Raw genomic sequence first — 20,246 nt, 5'->3', positions numbered from 1 at the left:
TATACATATTTTACACACACCCGGAGGTGGGCGGCGGAGGAAACGTGCGGGGACCACCCGTTGACTAGGAAGCCAGTCCGACAGCAGGCCGGCGCCGCCCCCGGGCGGTGGGCACCCGCGAGGTGACTCAACGTCAGGCTCTCTCCATTGCTTCTTTCGCGGAAGACAAGAGCGTGACGGTGCCACCCTTCCGCCCTGGCCCCCAAATGCCTTCACAACCCCCCCCCCCAACCACAACCACGGAGGGGGAGGGCGGCCGAGAGAAACTGCCCCCCCCCTCCGCAGCAGCACAGGTAAGGCAAAGTGGAGCTCCCTAAGGCAGAGTCCAAGCTGAGCCCGAGAAGCCAGAGCGGCGGGGAAAGGAAACGAAGGGACTTTTTTTTAGAAAATAAATAAAATAATAATAATTATTATTATTATTATTACCTTGCTGAGGATTCCACAGAGCTCAACAGGCGCCCCCGACTCTGTCTCGGGATCTTCTTCTGAGCCGGAGGAATGCCAGCTTTGGTTGTCCGACATGGAGGCACTTCCCTCTCTGCTCTTACGCCGAAACGCCGAGACCACCGGAGCTGGTTCTCTACCTGGATTTAAGACGCTTCGCTGCTCCGGAGCCGCTACTGTTGCTACGTCGCCCCACCAGCCTAAGCCACCTTCAGAGCCCTTCCGTCCGTCTGTCCCCTTCTGGCCACCGCCGGCAACAGCAGCTCGCCGAGATCCCCCCACACCCTTCCGCGCACGCCGGTAGCCCTGACCATGAGAAGGAAGCCTTTCAGCGGAGCCAAAGCGCGCGTCTTCGCCTTCTCCGCTCAGATCAACCTTGTGGCGGCGGTTGTTCCAACTAGTACTACTACCTCCGCCGCCATCTTTCTCGCCATCCCCCCCTCCCTTTTTTTTTTGCCAAGCCCTTTTAACGCTTCTCACCAGACGGAGTAAGTCGTTAGAACGAGAGCATGCTGGGAGTTGTAGTCAAACGACTGAAGGTGTTTGGCGGCGCACCGCCTCCTGGGAAAGCGGGTGGGGCGGCGGGCGTTAATCGTTCCCCCTTAAATTTTCTGGTTGTTGTATTGGCTTTGCTTCCGCAAAGTACCGGTGTCGCTTTTTTTCTTTCTCTCTCTTTTTTTTTTTTGAAAACACAATTGGTCGCCATCTTGGTGCGACTTAATTATTGCGGAAACGGGGGCTGGTGAAGCTTCTTGGGACTGAGGTGTGTTGGGGAGCTTATGGCTGCGTGATATGTCAAAACTGGTTTTGTGGGAGATTTTTTTTTTTTCCTTCTTTGCATGGGTTTTAGATTTCCCCTACTACGCCATCCTTATAGATGGGATGATTTACACGCTTTAATATACACCATTAAAGCGAAGGAAAGACAGTGAGAGTTTTTTGTTTTTCGTGGCTGAAACAGCTACTTGATAAATTACTTGGTTGGAAGCATTGTAGATCTCCTGGGAATATATGAAACGGGGAGGGGGGGAAAAAGCTACATGTGTTGCTAGCTCCAAGCAGAAGGAGTCGAAATTGCAACGCAATGCGAATTTACTCAAGAGGGGAAAAGTTCGTTTGAACTTAACAGGGCTTCTAAAACATCTGAAATCTATAAAAGATCATGTTACCCTTGCTATACTGCGAGTCACAGAAGCTGATTTAGAGTTCATGTGTTGATCCTGTGGCTGCTTTTCTGTGTATGGACGTTTTGGCTTGGATGAGACAAGGTTGAACATACTTCAGATTATAGAATTAGTTTAAACTAGACAGATTCATAAAATGGAATCTTGTAGAAACACTGTACGTTTAGAATGGAAACCTAGTTCTTTCACCCCAACACTTTTTTTCATTACTGTAAGAGTTCTGATTTTGGTAATATAAATTTGGTTCCTGTTATTAAATAGAAATCATAAATCCTTTTGATCTATAGTTTAAGATTCTACTGGCAACTTTGGCGCAGAGCACAGATGGTTAATGGACAGTAACGATACATAATGCCTTTTGTTGCAGTAGCTGTCTTTTCACAAATACTTTGTCATCAGTGTGTTACGGATAAAGCACAAGGCTTATCTGACTGGTACTGCCAGGCACAACATCCGAAACTTACTGCAATGAAATTACAACCCTTGTGAAATATGATGTGAAAATCTAAGCTAATTTTTCCTCCTCCAAATCTTGTTGGGCTTGTTAGAGCCAAATAAAAGTACTCTGAAGATTTCCGATTCTCAGCAGTCTTCAGCCGAGGCCTGAATTCAATCAGCATGTATGCCTCCTCAACACAGGCAATTCTAGGCAGTTTATATTAGTTTAAGATAATAAAAATAAGCAAACTGTTAATAAGACTAACAATACATTGGGGGAAAAAATAGAACACAACTTGGTCATGGTCATAAAAATGATCTATTACCAAGGAGTGAATCATAACTCATGCCTCAGGCCTGTTGAAAGATTTTAAAGATTTGCAAAAGCACAATACAGTTGAGGCTGTATAGCTATGTAGCCACAGAGCCTGTGAAAAAAATTCCAGAGAGATACCGTACTTTTCAGAATTCATTGGTGGTTAAGTACAGATTGTTCTTAATTTACAACACTTCATTTAGTGACCGTTCAAAGTTACAAATTACAATGGCACTGAAAAAAGTGATTTATAACATTTTTTCACATGACCATTGCAGGTTCCCCATGATCACATGATCAAAATTTAGATGCTTGGCAACTGGTTCATATGATTACAGTATCATAAATTGTAGTATTCTGGTGTCATGTGGTCACATTTTGTGATCTGACAAAGTCAAATGGGGAAGCTAGATTCACTTAACCATGTTACTAACTTAACAATTACAGTGATTCACTTAGTAATGTCGTAAAATGAAAAAAAAACACTAACAGCAGTCTCTCTTAGCAACAGAAAATATGGCTCAATTGTCGTAAACAGGACTATTTGTAAATCATCTCCTTGAAGTGTTGATGCAACATTATTTAAAGGATTAATTGGCTGATTCAAAAGAAATTGCATGTATATGTAGTAGCTTTGCTGCAAATCCTAATGGAAGGTCTGTACAAACAACAAAAAATATCCTTCAAAGTAGCTGGTTGCTACTTAGTATATGGTTGCTTTAAGATTTCAGGAGGGGGGGGGGTTCAATCAATTAGTGTGCTTTGTGAAGTAGATCCTTTGAATGCTTCCCACAGCCATACCATATCATGTCATATATGAGTAGTTTTAGTAAATCCCCAGGCTGCGGACTGGCACTTGTTTGCAGCTTGCCAGGAACTGGGCCATGGAAGTGAATAAAGCCCCATCTGTGCATGTGCAGGATCCAGACACACACACATCCCCATGAAAAAACTGCCCTCCATAGAACTGGTTCCTGGTGCTGAAAAAGTTGGAGCGGGCACTGAATTTGACCATGGCCATTACAGACAGGTGGCCATAGCTGAAAATGGAGGGTAGGAACTATATCAGCTCTTGATCTCATTCCAGCAAGGTAGTTCTTATTTATATGTTTTTTTAAAAATGAAAATGTCTTGTTTTAGGAAGGAGAACTAATGTGATGTGGTTTGAGTACAGATTCTGAGGGAGTAAATATCAATTATATTTTTTGTGCTTTTGCAATTATCTTCAATCATTTTTATCCTTTGCAACATCTTATCCTTTTCCTTCTCTTTTTCTTCCTTATTGATCTCGGTTTTGTCCGTGCTTCAGCAGTTGCCTAAAATATCCATTCTGTGCCTGGCTGCATTTGATAAACCTCTTAAAGATATTGGCAAGTTGGTTTGAAAGTGTTCATTCCTGCCTTTAGGGAATTGGTGAGGTAGGTAGAAAACAAGTTGGATGAGTTAAATTAAGTTTCAGGAGATGGTGCAGTTTCTCTGAAAACTGCAATCCATCATGGAACAATGCTTCAATAGCTTTGGCCACAAAGAAAAAATATTTTCAACTGCAGCAATATTGTTTATGTTAGGGTTTCAAAGTCAATAGCATTAGTTTCAGTTAACATGCTTAAAAGATTACGTTAGGATGAAATCTGCATACTTTAAAGATTTATGTTTCTATTATATATGAAATGTTCTTATCTACTGTGTAACTGCAAATAAACATTACAGAAGACTTAATATAATTAGCCAGCAGTCTCCAATGCCATTGATCGTGATATTTTTCTGGGCCATTTCAGGAATTGAGAGTAGAAAATATATCACTAGACTGATTTTCCTCCTTTTCCTGGAGCTGGTTCTGCCTCAGGACTCTTCCCCTGTCCCCACTCTTATTTAATATCTACATGAAGCTGCTAGATAAAATAATCAGATGACATGGCTGCAATATCAGATCATTGATGATAGCCAGTTGTATTCCCCTAGGCCAAAAAAAAGTGATGCCACTAGGACCTTTCCCGGTGCCCAGAGACTATGGAGGTTTGGATAGGAGAGAATAGGCTTTAATTCAACCATGGCAAGACTAGTTAGTGGCTCTGGGTTTTAAGGTCACCTGGTTCTGAAGATTTTGATGGTCACTGAGTATAATAAAGGTTTTGTTTTGATTTGGAGATTCTCTATTGTTAACTCTGCCTGAGTACTGGTAGTCCTCAAGTTACAACCACAATTGAGCCCAACGTTTCTGTTGTTAAGTGACTTTTGCTCCATTTTACGACCTTTCTTGCCACAGTTCTTAAGTGAATCACTGCAGTTGATAAATTAGTAACCTGGTTGTTAAGTGAAGCTGACTTTCAGATTGACTTTGCTTGTCAGAAAGTCACAAAAGGTGATCACATGACCCTGGCACACAGCAACGGTCATAAATCTGAACCAGTTGCCAAGCATCTGAATTTTGATCACATGATCATGGGGATGCTGTAACTGTGAAAAATGGTCATAAGTCACATTTTTCAGTGCTGTTGTAACTTTGAACATCAGTAAATGAACTGTTGTAAATCAAGGACTGCCTGTATTCTATTTTGGGTACTACATTTCAATTAGGTAAATCCATCTTTCCAAAAAGATACCCCACAGACACATTAGACATGAAGTAGTTTTTGTTGAATTGTAATTGTCAATATTTAGAAACATTATATATATGATTTATTTATTTATTTATTTATTTTTATGTTGCCTTTATTTTTACAAATAACTCATGGCAGTGAACATATCCAACATTCATGCCTCCTATTTTCCCCACAAGAGCAACTCTGTGAAGTGAGTTGAGGAGAGTGTGAGTAGCCCAAGAGTGGCCCAAGAAGTTTGCGTTCATGCCTAAAGTTATGCTATTGATATTGTATTGATACTGGTTCTTTCTATGTCCTCTTACTGTTGTTCTTATTTTTTTACAAATCATTATAAACATATTTATTATATACATGTATTTAAATTCCAACATTAAACCTTCTAGTTATAAGAGAGAATTCTAAAGCCTCCTAGTGCTGCTGGCTTCATATCTATCTGAAGATAATTTAACCAAAAACATTAATACTTTCCACTTTTTTGGCAAGTGATATTGCAACTACTAAGATAAATTAATAAGAGATAATAAGTGAAAATAATTTGTATGCACTCTTTTCCCAGGTTCCCAACTGAATATATTTCTGTTATTAAAAAATAATGTAACATTGTTGGATGCATGTATAGATAATTCTGTTATATTATGATGATGTGAGAGTGTCAGCGATAAACTCTAAAACTATGCAGTTTTTCTTTTTCAGGGTAACTGAGAAACTCTTTGCTTGGGGTTGTACAATGGAAAATGCAAACCAAGATAATGCTTCTTCCAGAGAAGGGTTACTTCTTAGGATGGGTCTTAATGATAACAAAGCTGGAATGCAAGGGCTGGATAAAGAGAAGATCAACAAAATCATAATGGAAGCCTCCAAGGTTTGTTTATATCAGTTTTTTAAAAATGAACAAAGGTTGTAGTTATTCACATTGATTTTATTCAGTAAAAAATGTAGGGTATCTGCCAACATGATATAGGTAATAGGCATGGTCATTACAATTAATGTTAAAAATTAAGTCTATAAAGTTACTGCACATTACTATATATTATTATTATATTATTACTATATATATATTACTATATTCAAGAACAATCATATTTTAATTTATATATGCAGCCAACTTTAGACACGACTAATAATCGTGTATTTGAATATCATTCAGAATCAGTGGGGCAGTTTAAATAATTGCTTTAAGACTGCAATCTTCTGGTCACTACCTAAATATTGGTACATATATATCCTCCTGAAGGTACAGGCCTAATTCATTTTTTTAAAATAACATTATTCTTCTGATGTGTTTTATTTGTTTATATAGTTTTATCTTTTTATGAAGTATGAAATGTCTTAACCAAAATATTGCACAAAATATTTATATGTCTAAATACTATATAATTTGGACAGTTCAGTGTACCTATTTGATTTGTTATTTGGCAATTCCTATTTCTTCTATACTCTAAGGCACGGATATCAAACTCGATTGCGTCATGTGCCATATTATGACATATCTCAATGGTTTTTGCCTTTGTGGAGCCAGGGTGGGCATGGCTTGCATGTGACTCATCTGGTCCACAGGCCGCCATTTTAACACCCCTGCTCTAAGGAATGCCACTTTACTAGTGAATATAAAAAACTTGGGAGATCAAAGGCCTTTGTAGGTGCTCTTCTAATAACCTTCACAACGTAAATATAATTAAATTGATATGTATCAGGTTTAAATAATTTTAATCTCTTTGGCAGGGTTCTAGATTTTATGAAAATGAACTTAAGAAAGACCAACAAGTTAATAAACGGATTGAAAAAATGCTGAAACTAAAAAGTAAAATCACAGAGCAACAAATTTTGAAAGCACAATTGCAGGTAATTTCACTAAAGAGCTTAAAAAGACTAGCCAGGTAAGAAAAAACATGGAAAGTTTATTCCATTTAACTTAACTCCATTTTGCATAGGTTTGCTTGATTTAATCTGAAATAACTAGTATATCAGAGGGCTCAGAATACAAAGGAAGTCCATGATGTCAGCCTCACATATCAGCATGCTGTTAAGATAACCTTCAATGTAAGGCTTGCTATTTAAGTCAACGTAAGTCACTTTGGTTTGTGACTTACTGAATCCTGCCAATCTTCTTTGTCTAAACTCTAAGCTTTAGTGCTTCAACTAGTGTTTCTGGGGCTCCTGACTGTCAACTTTTAAAGCCCCAGAAGCTATTATATTTCTATACAACACTTTATTCATAAAACTATGGTGTTGGTTATAAATATAGCCCCAATGTTTCCAAGAAGTATGTGGGCAGTTACTCAAAGCTGTATGATTATGGCGGGTTGTACTAGTATCCTATGTATGTAAAAAAGTTATACTGTTTTGAAATTAAATGTTGGATTTTTCTACATCAGTGATGGGAAGGCATGTAGTTTTCATCAATTACATGGTATTTCAAAACAAAAAAAGCTCTTGGAAAAAGAGCTTGGTAGCAGTTAATTGTGATTATAGTAGAGCTTCATGTGAGTTACAGTTAGTTCTTGTTTACTCACATACAAAGAACAGCATTGTAGACATTAAACAAATTAACCGGGAGAGCCATAAAGATAATCACAGCATAATTATTGCATTAAACATACCACTTTCTCGTGCCACAGCAAATTAGTTTAGAGCCTTTTTGAAATGATCCATATAATGGTTGGTTCATGTGACAATTTCTGTTACTTAGGATACAAATTAAAAATTATTGTGCAAATTATTCCACATTATTACAGACGGAAGACTTTGAAGTGATAAAAGGGACCATGTAACAGTGTTGATACTGTATGTATGTATATACTTTATGAAACAATTCTGAAGTAATTGGTAGTTTTATAAACTTTTTATAAGTTTTATAAACTTATCCAACTTTGGGGAAGAGAAAAGACTCTGTCTTTATTCAGTTTTGTATATCTATTTGTAAACAGATGGATAAACTTGCAATGGAATTGGATCAGACTCGTGACCTTAGTTGTACTATTGTACACATTGACATGGATGCCTTTTATGCAGCTGTAGAAATGAGAGACAATCCTGAATTAAGGGACAAGCCCATAGCAGTGGGTTCACTGAGTATGCTGGTAAGAAGAAATACACCATTTACATACTTGCATAGAAAACACAGATATGATTTTTCATTGTATACAAATTCCTTGTTTCTAAATGTGTGACAATAGGGAAGCAACATAAAAATGATTTTTGCAAGTACTGTACCAATGTTGTTTTTAGATTAATATTTTGCCTTTCCTGTTCTTGTTCATGGCTTGGTGCTACGGTTTTAAGTAAAATAGTTCTTTGGTTTAATTTACAACATGGTAGCACAAATATGTTTTGTGTGACTATACTGCAGGGATGTCAAACTTGATTTCATTGATGGATGCATCAGGGTTGTGTTTGACCTCTGGGAGCTGGGGTGGGTGTTGCCAGGGTGGGCATGCCAACTCAACATCACTCATGTCAGGGGCGCTTGGGGGGGCATGAGCACTCTGCCAGCAAAAATGGGCTCCCGAGCTCCGTTTTCTGCTGCGATAGCCTCCTGCAACCCTCTGCCAGTGAAAAAAGAGCTCTGTTTTCTCTGGCAGAGGCACCGCGGACCACTCCTTTGCTGTTTCCAGGGCATCCCCGTGGGCCAGATCTAAGCACTCTGTGAGCTGGATCTGGCCCTCGTGGCTTGAGTTTGACACAGGGGTGAAATCTAAATTTTTTTGCTACCAAAAAAACTACTGCTGCTGTGGGCATGCTTGGTGTGGCATGGCTTGATGGTCATGTGACTGGGTGGGTGTGGCCAGTTTGACATCATTCACGTCACTCTGCTGTGCATGGGGCGCTTGGAGAGAGAGTGAGCAAGACAGCTTTCCAACCTCTGTTTGTGTGTGTGTGTGTGAGAGAGAGGGAGGGAGCGATCTGAAGCCGAGGCACCCAAACTTCTGGCAGCGCGGGGCAGTTTCAGAGCAGCTAGCTCCACCTGACCTACTCCCTGAGTCTCGCCGTTCTCCTCCCCCCCGCCCCCCAGCTCAAGCAGCGGCTTCCCTGCTCAGCCCCAACAAGCTATGCATCCATGGTGCCCGCACCAGCATCCCGAGAGAAGCAGAGAAGATCATTGCTTGCAAGCAGACAAGCAGAGGTAGCAAGCGTACGCCGTGCTGTGGGAAAAATGAGAGGTCCTGTTGTCCCGCGGAGCCTGCCGCTGCTTGAGCTGGGGGGGGGCAGGAGAATGGCGAGACTCAGGGAGTAGGTCAGGTGGAGCAGGCTGCTCAGAAGCTGCCCCACCGCTGCCAGAAGTTTGGGTGCCTCGGCTTCAGATCGCTCCCACATACACACACACACACACACACACACACACACACAGAGAGAGAGAGATTGGAGAGTTCTTTTGCTCGCTCGCTCTCCAAGCGCCCCATGCACAGCTCATTTGAGGAAAGGGCACGGACGGCTGGACACATTTGGCTGCAGAAGGTGGCGCAGCGCAATGGGGTTGTTTTCTTCACCGAGCTGGTATTTCGGGAGGGCAGGCGGACATCTGCAGCTGACAACTATAATGAATATGTCCACCTGCTCTCCCGAAGCACCCCCGCTGCGAACAAAACAACCCCATTGCTATGGATGCATAGCTTGTCAGGGCTGAGCAGGGAAGCCGCTGCTTGAGTCGGGGCGGGCAGTAAGCTGCTAGCTCCTTCCCCACAGCCCTGCCATGCTTGCCTGCCTTCCATGTGGACTTCTGCTTGCCTGCCTTCGCAAGCTGGCCACCGGGACACCAGGAAGGCAGCATGGAAGGCAGGCAAGCATGGCAGGACTGTGGGCCGTGGATCGGTTCGGGGACACGGCCAGCCAGCCATTGCTCCTAGTTCGGCGAAATAGCCTCAATCTCTGCTACCTACTCGCCCGAGCCGGTCCGAACCTGGAGCATTTCACCCCTGGTTTGACACCCCAGCTCTGGTGTGACTCTGGAACTATTGACTAGCAGTTTCCTGGGAGATTTCCCTATCCTCCCTAAAGAGCTAGGAATTGAGTATTTGCATGAAGATCATATACAGATTGTTTTAGATTTTTTTTTTAATTTAAAGTTGCTAATTGGGACTATAAACTCTGACATTAAGAGACGTGGTTATCAGTTAAAAAAACATGATACTCCACTGCTTAGTGATTGCAGTTTAAGTTGCCATAGTTAAATGAGGACCATGTGGGTATTATGTGAGGACCTCACATGACTGCGACTTCCTGCTGGCTTCCCTATTGATTTTGCTTGAAAGAAGCCAGTAGGGAGGGTTGCAAATTGTAAGTGCAGGGACACTGTGATGGCCACTACTATAGTCCAGTTGGAACTACACTTGTTCAGTGCCATCATAAGTTTGCATGGGTGCTGAACCAGGGGTGAAATGCTACCGGTTCGCACCGGTTCACCTGAACCGGTAGTAAAAAAGAGCTACCGGTTCATCTGAACGGGTATTTCCGACGATCAGCTGTACTGCACGATTTATATTCGCTAGAAAGCAGGAAATCTGTACATGCACGGGCAGCGAACCGGTGGCAACCCACGAAGTATTTCACCACTGTGCTGAACTATTGGTCACTAAATGAGGAGCACTTGTACTCCATCACAAAAAATAAGCAATTAAAATGAAAAGCATATTCTGACTTGGTCTTCATTATAAGAAAAGAAAAGTATAGGGGAGGAACTGAAGCAACAAAATAAAGGACAAGTGTTTATCATTTTGGTACAATCCATTATGGTTTGAACAATGTTCCCCTCAACCAATTTCATTTTCTCTTACCGTTCTCAACCCCAGAGCATTTTAATAATTTATTCTGAAGAGCTGGGATCTCCTTTGCAGTACAAAAAATGTTCTTGGGGGTACAAGACAGAAAAGAAATTGCTGCCTCTTGTTCTTGTCTTGGTAGAAACCTTTGTGGCTCTTCACAGTTCTTAACTATTTCCAATGTGTTTTCACTGAAATCAAGCTTTTGTATAAATGAATATTACCCTAAATAACAGTCTCATCGCAAAGCTCTTCACAAAGTGGTATTTCTTTACAAAATCTCTGAAACTGAATGATCACTGACCCTTTTTCTGCTGTTTAGATTCTTTGCTATTTTTGCCATTAACATTTGCCTAAAATGTTAATGATAATCAAGATATAAATCCACACTGTTGCATACTTTCAGACTAAATGAGATCCCTGTAATTAATACTATATGATTTCTGTGGTTTTGTAGCACAACACATTCAATCATTTTTGTTGTGAAGCAGTCACAGTCAAAATATTGGTTGGCAAAATATAAGTTTCACATGTATTCAAATTACCTCTTACATGGTCAGTCATTTTCTCAGCCTTTGAGACGTTCCTTTGTATCAGTTTGCTTCAAATTTTTGAAGCCTTATTCGGTGACAGAATAAATGAAGGGAAAGTAGGCAATTTCATTTTCTTGTGAAGACGTTTATATGCTTTTCATCACCAGTTTATCTCTGATGAAAGCAGCATACATTGCTTGTTTCAAGAAAAGGAAAAATTGTACTTAAGCAATATGGCAAGTGATGCTGGTATTATTTTTAAAAATACAATAGGATTCTGAAAGACTGGGTTTAAAATGTTCTTGTTGTTGATGTGAAACAGTTGTTTAAACAAGGTGGTGTAACCACTAACCCTTTTTGGCCTGTTGAATTGATTGCTTTATGACTGTATGATCTTGTTACACCAGTTTTAGAGCTGCTTCAGAATGGACCATGACAAAATTGAGTCTACTCTATGCAGTATGAGGATGGCTTGTTTATATTAATGATGCTAACCTTGACTATATTTGCATGTAATGGGGGACTTCCAGTTTGTTTGTTTGTTTGTTTGTTTGTTTATTTATTTATTTATTTATTTATTTATTTATTTATTATATTTCTATACCGCCTTTCTCCCATAGGACTCAAGGCGGTGTACAGTCAAGTAAAATATAGATACACAAACATCATAAAATTGCTAATTAAAATTATTATTATAACATAGTTTGGCCCAATTAAATAGAACCTAAAATTAGATAACATTTTAAAAACATTCACATGTTCATATGTTTAGCCCCGCTTGTTGGAACATCAGGGTTTTGAGGGCACGGCGGAAAGTACGGAGATCAGGGATATTTCGTATCTCAGGGGGCAGTTCATTCCAAAGGGTTGGAGCCCTCACAGAGAAGGCCCTTCCCCTGGGAGTCGCCAGTCGGCATAATTTGACTGACAGTACCCTGAGTAGTCCCTCCCTGTGAGAACGAACTGGTCGGTGGGAGGCTATTGGTGGCAAAAGACGGTCTCGTAAGTACCCAGGTCCTAAGCCATGGAGCGCTTTAAAGGTGATAACTAACACCTTGAATCGCACCCGGAAGACCACCGGGAGCCAGTGCAGCTCGCATAGGAGAGGTGTTACATGGGCGCAATGAGCTGCGCCCATAATCACCCGCGTGGCTACATTCTGGACCAGTTGGAGCCTCCAGGTGCTTTTCAAGGGGAGCCCCATGTAGAGAGCATTACAGTAGTCCATACGGGAGGTAACTAGGGCATGAGTGACCGTGCGCAAGGTGTCCTGATCAAGAAAGGGACGCAACTGGCGGATCAGGCGAACCTGATAAAAGGCACCCCTGGCCACGGCCGTCAAATGATCTTCTAAAGATAGCCGTGAATCCAGGAGGACACCCAAGTTGCGGGCCCTCTCTGTGGGGAGCAAGATGTCATCCCCAATTGTTAGTGATGGTACCAGCTGACTATACCGAAAGTTGCAGGAATCAGTGTTTTACAGTGGGCTTATGAGTTGAGTGGCTGCAAGTTGTGTGAGGAACCATTTTTGCTCACAGATGTGAATGCATCCTTTTTTAAGGACATAAAGATTAGCTAACCCCATTTCCTAATAACTTTGGATTTGGACTTTTATTGTTATGGAAATTAAATTAAATTAAATTAAATTAACACAAAAACCACTTTGGTGTGGTGATAAACCACCGGGCTAGAAACCAAGAAGCTGTGAGTTCTAATCCCACTTTAGGCATGAAAGGTGGTTAGGTGACTTTGGTGCAATAGGACTGGGTGTTTGTTAATATGGTTTATTGGGTTAGGGATATTCTGTCTTCACTGTGAGTTGTTTTGTGTTGGGGGGGGTGCACTGAGGAAGCTCAACAATCTCATTGTATATATGTTGTGCACTGACAGTAAAGGTTTGAATTTGAATTGAATTTAGTTACTTTCTCTAAGCCCAACCCTCCTCATAAGATTGCTATTTTTTTTTTTAATTTGATTATATGCCGCCCTTCTCTGGAGACTCAGGGCGGCTTATAGTGCGTTAAGCAATAGCCTTCATACTTTTGTATATTTTATACAAAGTCAGCTTATTGCCCCCACAAACTGGGTCCTCAATTTACCTACCTTAGAAAGGATGGAAGGCTGAGTCAACCTTGAGCCTGGTGAGATTCGAACTTACTTTAATTGCAGACAGCTGGTGTTAAATTACAGTGCCTTGTCTGCAGAGCTAACCAGGCTCCTATTGTGGGAAAATAGGAGGTGGTACCATTAGAGATGTTCACTGTCTTAAGTTCACAAAACTTATGTGACAAGACAAAATAAATGTTAAAAATGAAATATTCTGGAATCTTTTGCAACAGCAAATATTATGTAGTCATTGGGTGATTGCCATCTTTTTACAGAAATGATTTTTAAATACAGTTTTTAAGATTGAGGAAAATATTACTTTTTGGATCAAACAGCTAAAGGATGCTTAGAGTATTGATTTCTGAAAAGTTAATAATGGATTAGAGATTAAGGGACTTGGAACTATAATTTAAATTAAATAGAATAACTCCTGTGGTGGAAAATTCTACTTGTTAGGGTTTTTTATAAGTCAAAACAAGATAGAATGGGGTTTTGAAAGCTGGGCACAAAATGGAACTAGAGGGTAATAAAGAGTACAAAGAATGGAACAAAATAAGATAACATTGAGTTTTCAGGTGGAAATTTATAAACTACTTCAAAATTATTGGATATGATGGATAGATGGAGTGTTAAAGAAGTAACAAAAGAAAAACAAGCTATTCCAGTTAGGTTTGAAGTTAATTTGTGGATATAAATGTGACAAGCAGTGAAAAGGATATCGAAAAATGTACAAGTGAAACTGGTTGTGATGGAATGTAATAGTCTGAATTCCCAGAGGGAGGGGCTGCATTCCAGAGGAATAAAAGGCATCTCAGTCCATATTTTTTTGGGAACGAGGGTGAAGACAGCCCCTTCCTAATAGTATATGATAGATGCAGATGTTAGAGTGCTTTAGTTTGGGAAGATTCTGTCTGTAGATGTGGAGTAATGAAGAACTCCGCTTGGAAGAATCACTACGTGTCCTTCTTGGTTCCCTGGGCCTGACATTGGTTAATGTTTCATTGGCTAAAAGAGATACATAACTACTAAACCAAATATATACACAACACACACACACACACACACACACGGATATACATCCAAAATCCAAAAATCTTATCCTTTGTTCCTTATCAGCAACAGTTCAGTAAGGGATGCTAGATATTATCTTTCTTGATCACTTCTTTTTTTTTTCCTGGATGAACAAAACTCATCTATTAAACTCTTGAACAACTTTTTGAGAAATGATCAAGGTAGATAATATCTAGCATTCTTTATTGAACTGTTGCTGATAAGCAATGAATGATGAGATGTTTGGATTTTGTTTTAGTAAGAGATGAAATATGGCATGAAAAGTATATATTATAATGTAAGAGATGGTGATAAATAAGTTACAGTAGTCCTCAATTTATGACCGGTCATTTAATAACCATTCATAATTACGGTGGCCTTGGAAAAGGTACTTTACAGCCCATCAAACATTTCCATCCCTTGTAAACTGTTGCATGCTCTGTTGCTATCACATGACCACATTTCGAGCCCTTGGCAACCTGCTTGCACTTAATGACTGGTTGCTAAGTACCCTTACAAATCATGTGATTGTCATTTGCAATCTTCTCTGCCTGCTTCCCCAGAAAGTCAATGGGGAAGCCAGCAGGGAAGATTTCAAGCAGAAGGGATGGAAAGGAACCTTTTGGCTGGGTCCAGGTTCTATAGGTGTATACAGAGCTGTGTGCAAAGCTGCCACAGTCCTAGATTTGTTCAACCTATCTAACCTAACCTAACCTAACCTAACCTAACCTAACCTAACCTAACCTAACCTAACCTAACCTAACCTAACCTAACCTAACCTAACCTTCAACCTCAGAGGTAGGTTTCAGCAGGTTCTGACCAGTTCTGGAGAACCGGTAGTAGAATTTTGATTTCGGAGAACCGGTAATAAAAATTCTGAATGGCCTCGCCCCCAGCTATTCTCTGCCTCCCAAGTCCCAGCTGATTGGGAGGAAATGGAGATTTTGCAATAACCTTCCCCTGGAGTGGAGCGGGAATGGAGATTTTACAGTATCCTTCCCCTGCCATGCCCACCAAGCCACACCCAGGCCATGCCACGCCCACCAAGCCACACCCACAGAACCGATAGTAAAAAATTTTGAAACCCACCACTGTTCAACCTGCTTCCCACCCAGCCACACACAGAAGTCCTCAGTTATCTCCAGGACCCAGCAGTATACAACTTACCTTTCTGAAAATGGGCACTATTCTTGCAATCCTCAAATCTTTCTTTAAATCATAGAATCATATGGCTGGAAGGGATCTGAGAAATCTTCTAGTCCAACTCCCTGCCCAAGGCACGAGTCCTTATATCATCCCAAGCAAATGATTGTCCAATCTTTTCTTGAAAACCTCTGGCAATGGAGCATCCATAACTCCAGGAGGCAAATTGTTCCATAGATGAATTGTTCTCATTGTCAGGAAATTCCTTCTTAGTTCCAGGTTGGATCTCCCTTTGATAAATTTCCATCCATTGCTTCTTGTCCTGACCTCGGGGGCTATGGAGAATAAATTGACCCCCTCTTCCCCGTGACAGCCCATCAAATATTGAAATATAGTTATCATGTCACTCCTAAGCCTTCTGTTTGTTAGCCTAAACATACCCAGTTCCCTTAGGCGTTCATCGTATGATTTAACCTTCAGACCCCTTATCATCTTTGTTGCTCTTCTCTGTACTCTTTCCAGGATCACAGCATCTTTTTTGTATTGTCATGACCAGAACTAGATGCAATATTCCAAAGATGGTATCACAAGTGCAGTATAAAGTGGTACTATCATTTCACGTGATTGTGAAGCACTTTTGGACTATATTGGCTTTTTGGTAGCTGCAGCACACACTGCTGGCTCATATCCAAGTGGTAGACCACTACGACACCTAGATCCTTCTCTTGACACTATTGTTGAGCCAGATGCTGCCTATTCTGTACCTGTGCATTTCGTTTTTACTGCCTAAGTGCATGACCTTACTTTCTTTACCACTGAACTGCATCTTGTCATTGGTATGGGGCCCGATGCTCAAGTCCGACAAGATCCTTCTAAATTGTGAGTCTATTTTCTGAAGTTTTAGCAATTCCACCCAGTTTAATGTAATCTGCAAATATGATGAGCATCCCTTCAATCATACCATCAATCCCCCCCACCCTTAAAACAGAGTCTCTTTAAAATGGAATGGTTTTCTAATCAGAGTTGATTTCACAGTAGAAGCTGATTTCCATGTTTAAGTAGTACTTGAATTAATGATTCTTAAATTTTCCTAACAGCTTTGTAATCTAGTTGTAATACAATCCATTTAAAAAAGCTTTTTTTAAAAAAATCATGATTTTGTCTTTTTTAAGTCCACTTCAAATTACCATGCTAGAAGATATGGGGTACGCGCAGCTATGCCTGGATTTATTGCAAAGAAACTTTGTCCACATCTTACTATAGTACCATTAAATTTTAAGAAATATGAAGAAGTAAGTAAACAGGTACGTGATTCATTTGCATAGTTGAATGCATATTAGTTTAATTATTTTAATTCATCTGCAATTCACCTAAAATTAAAAATTACCGTATTTTTCAGAGTATAAGACGCATGTTCTGTCCCCCGTCCTCACACAGACAAATGCAGTATCAAACACGCCTGCCAATAATTTATTGTATAAACAGACCAGAATTCCTGGCAGACGAGAGTTCTGGCATCTAACTGTAAAATGCCTGCCAAATCCAATTAGTACTCCCAAAAAGCAGGAGAGGCCTTATCTGCAGTCCGTTTCCAGAGCGACAAATTATCTACAAGAGTTTAGTCCAAAATATATCTGAGCCGAAGTGCAGGATTCACAGTGTGACTCTTTAGAGTTTAAACTTTTGTCCGTCACAAAGCCTGCCGAGTAATCACGCCTCCTTTTATCCCTTGTGGGGTGTGGCTCAGTGACTCAGCTCAATCCCTGGCCCTCCCACGCCTCTTCCTTTGTTGCGCACGCTTCTCCCTCCGACGCTGCCTGGGATCAAGCCAGGATTCATCATTATCACTCTCTATCAATGGGTGCTCCGAAATGCCTTCCTCCTGGCCCATCCCAGGCTGTTCCTCCTGGCCTTTGGATGGAACCTGAGGCACTGCCAGAGAGGAGGGTCTTGGAGAGGGAGGCCTTGTCAGTTCCTCCCCCTCACCTTCTGAGTCCTCTTCCTCCATGAGGACAGGCTTGGGAGTCAGAGTCACAACAACGCACCGGAGTATAAAACGCAGCTTAGTTTTGGGGGAGGAAAATGGGGGGGGGAATCTGCCTGCCAAGTATTCATCTGGCTAGTGTCCTTAGTCTGGTCAGCTTCAGCATATTAGTTTGCTGGTTTTTATCCCCTGCTTGGGGATAAAAAACAGCTTCTAAAGCACAACTGATCTCTGGAGAGAGAAGCAATGAGAAAAGCAGGCAAACCACAGAGATCGCTTCACTCACTAGCGCCTCATTAGGGCTGAAAAAAAGCTTCAAAAAAGCTACATTCGGAGTATAAGACACACCCAAATTTTCAGCCTCTTTTAGGAGGGAAAAAAGTGCAGCTTATACTCCAAAAAATACGGTATGTTATACTTTTCCCATTATTCCATATACTATTAACTTTGTTTCCCATAATTAATAAATTATGTGGTTGGATGTATTTTTTGTTTTTGTGTTTTGCATTATGCTAACATGTTTTTGCAGAGTATAATTATACTTCCTGTTCATGTGTGATTGAAGCATAGTCTGGAGCCACTATAATATTATTGGTTTACTCTGCATTCAGACTGAGATCATTCTGTCATTTTGGGGACTTGTGTCTTAGCGCTGAGTTAAGACACCTTTTCTTAATAGTTATGGCTACATCATCTCTGCTATGAATTTCTTACCTGCAGAAAGAAACTGACATTCTCTGATTTGAAGTGACATGGGATTCCAGTCCATTTTAATATGCTGATACTTAAAACATTACTGGTCAATCTTCACTCTGACATCAAGTTTATTATGGTTCATGGTTCTGACATCTCATAAAAATTGTGTGCATATCTTTGTAGCACTGAACTAGGAGTACATTCCCACAGTGTAACTTTAGCATCATTAAGAAATTCAGTCTGTTTTATTACTTGCTGTTAAAAGGGTGAGACAAAATAAAGTAACTGAGATACTCATCCCTGGAAGCAGCCAGTTTGAATGTCTTCATAGGGAGACATTTCTGTCTTAAAATATTTTAACTATCCATTTTTTATTAGTTCCCTCATTTTATTACATTGAGAACAAGTTTTTCTTGTTAATAGCATACCTTCAGTGAAATTTGATCAAGATGCTATAGTTAGCAGGCAGTGGAATCAAAAATACTCTTCAATAATTGACTTTCCTCCCTGATGTATGATCGATCCATGATGTATGCCAAATGATATGGTGCCGATACAGGTAGTCCTCGACTTACAACAGTTCATTTTAAAGTGACCTTTCAAAGTTACAATGGCACTGAAAAAAGTGACTTACGACCATTTTTCACATTTATGACGGTTGCAGCACCCCATGGTCATGGGATCAAAATTCAGATGCTTGGCAATTGTTTCATACTTATGACCATGTCTGTGTCCTGTTGTCATCTGATTAACCTTTTTGCAACCTTCTCACAAGCAAAGTCAACGGGGAAGCCAAATTCACTTAACAACCAGTTTACTAATTTATCTATGGTAGTGATTCACTTAACAACTCTGGCAAGAAATTGGATCGTAACTTGGGGCAAAACTCACTTAACAAATGCCTCACTTAACAACAGAAATGTTGGGCTCAATTGTGGTCAAGGACTACCTGTACTGATTAGATGCATGGTATATTTTTAAAACATGAATAAATAACTGAAACTTTGTATTTGTATTTCTGAAGATTAGGGAAATACTAGCTGAATATGATCCTCAACTCATGCCCATGGGCCTTGATGAAGCCTACTTGAACATAACAGAGTACTTAGAAGAACGGAATCACTGCTGTAAAAGAAAACATCTCAGTACATCCAAGTTTGGTCTAAATGGTAGGTAATTATCAGGAGTTATCAGGTCAAAATGTTATGTTGCTTTTATGTCTGTGATCTAGTAAACCTGGAAACTATGACACATAGATATTTTAAGTTTTAATATTTGCTTTCATGTTTATTATGAATTAATTTCATGCCAAGGCAGAAGCTAGTTATAAAATCTTAATCCAGAATTTTAAGTTTATTCTGAACACTAATGTAACAGTCCTCATTTCAATGGGAGAAGGTTTTCCAATGCTGGTTGTTAACTTGGGGCCAGTGATTTGGTCAAGGAAAAGAATTGTGATCCTAAACTGGATTTTTTATTTACTCACCGTAAGGAGAAAATCCTAAAAATCTTACTATTTTACTATAATTTTAGATTGCCCTATACCAGTGAGTTCTTTGGTCATCTTATATATACAGTTGTACACATATGTATAGATGTAGAAAGACGCATTGTTCTTTTCAGTACCAAATTTTAGTTCTGTAAACTTGCAACTCCTCTGTATGAAGGAATACCTTCGATGCAATATAAATAGCAATAGCACCTAGACTTATATTCCGCTTCATAGTGTTTTATAGTCCTCTCTAAGCAGTTTACAGAGTCAGCATATTGCCCCCGACAATTGGGTGCTCATTTTACTGACCTTGGAAGGATGGAAGGCTGAGTCAACCTTGAGCTGGTTGACTCAGCTGCTGGCAGTCAGCAGAGTTAGCCTTCAATATTGCATTCTAACCACTGCACCACCATGGCTTTTTCTTTCTTTTCCTCCATGGGAGATGACCTTGCAGCAGTAACAGTGAGAATACTGCCTTTTCTAAAAGCAATATATGCAACA

At 40.3% G+C, this 20,246-nt stretch overlaps 2 protein-coding genes across 9 annotated transcripts in view; one reads left to right on the top strand and one right to left on the bottom strand.

Annotated features, from left to right (window-relative positions):
* The window catches only part of CERT1 (ceramide transporter 1), a 69,780-nt gene extending 68,878 nt beyond the window's left edge, over nt 1–902 (bottom strand). Inside the window, exon 1 of one of the 2 annotated variants that reach the window (XM_034441132.3) lies at nt 427–902. In XM_034441132.3, coding sequence (XP_034297023.1) covers nt 427–522 — 96 coding nt within the window. In that variant the 5' untranslated portion in view covers nt 523–902. The remainder of the gene's footprint in view (nt 1–426) is intronic. The other variant, XM_034441131.2, reaches the window with a different exon arrangement.
* Nucleotides 102–20,246, top strand: part of POLK (DNA polymerase kappa) — a 34,250-nt gene continuing 14,105 nt past the window's right edge. Inside the window, exons 1-7 of one of the 7 annotated variants that reach the window (XM_087885816.1) lie at nt 916–932; nt 3,695–3,800; nt 5,679–5,847; nt 6,708–6,827; nt 7,913–8,065; nt 16,746–16,877; nt 19,278–19,422. In XM_087885816.1, the coding sequence (XP_087741942.1) occupies nt 5,713–5,847; nt 6,708–6,827; nt 7,913–8,065; nt 16,746–16,877; nt 19,278–19,422 (685 nt within the window). In that variant the 5' untranslated portion in view covers nt 916–932; nt 3,695–3,800; nt 5,679–5,712. Of the gene's footprint in view, nt 294–756; nt 933–986; nt 1,208–3,691; nt 3,801–5,678; nt 5,848–6,707; nt 6,863–7,912; nt 8,066–16,745; nt 16,878–19,277; nt 19,423–20,246 lie in introns of those variants that run through there. The other 6 variants (XM_087885815.1, XM_087885813.1, XM_087885817.1 and 3 more) reach the window with 6 other exon arrangements.

Source organism: Pantherophis guttatus, chromosome 2 (assembly GCF_059756535.1).
Source record: "Pantherophis guttatus breed Tessera chromosome 2, ASM5975653v1, whole genome shotgun sequence".
Lineage (NCBI taxonomy): Eukaryota > Metazoa > Chordata > Lepidosauria > Squamata > Colubridae > Pantherophis > Pantherophis guttatus.
Note: the sequence above shows the minus strand (reverse complement) of the source record. Positions and strands in the feature narration are given on the sequence as shown.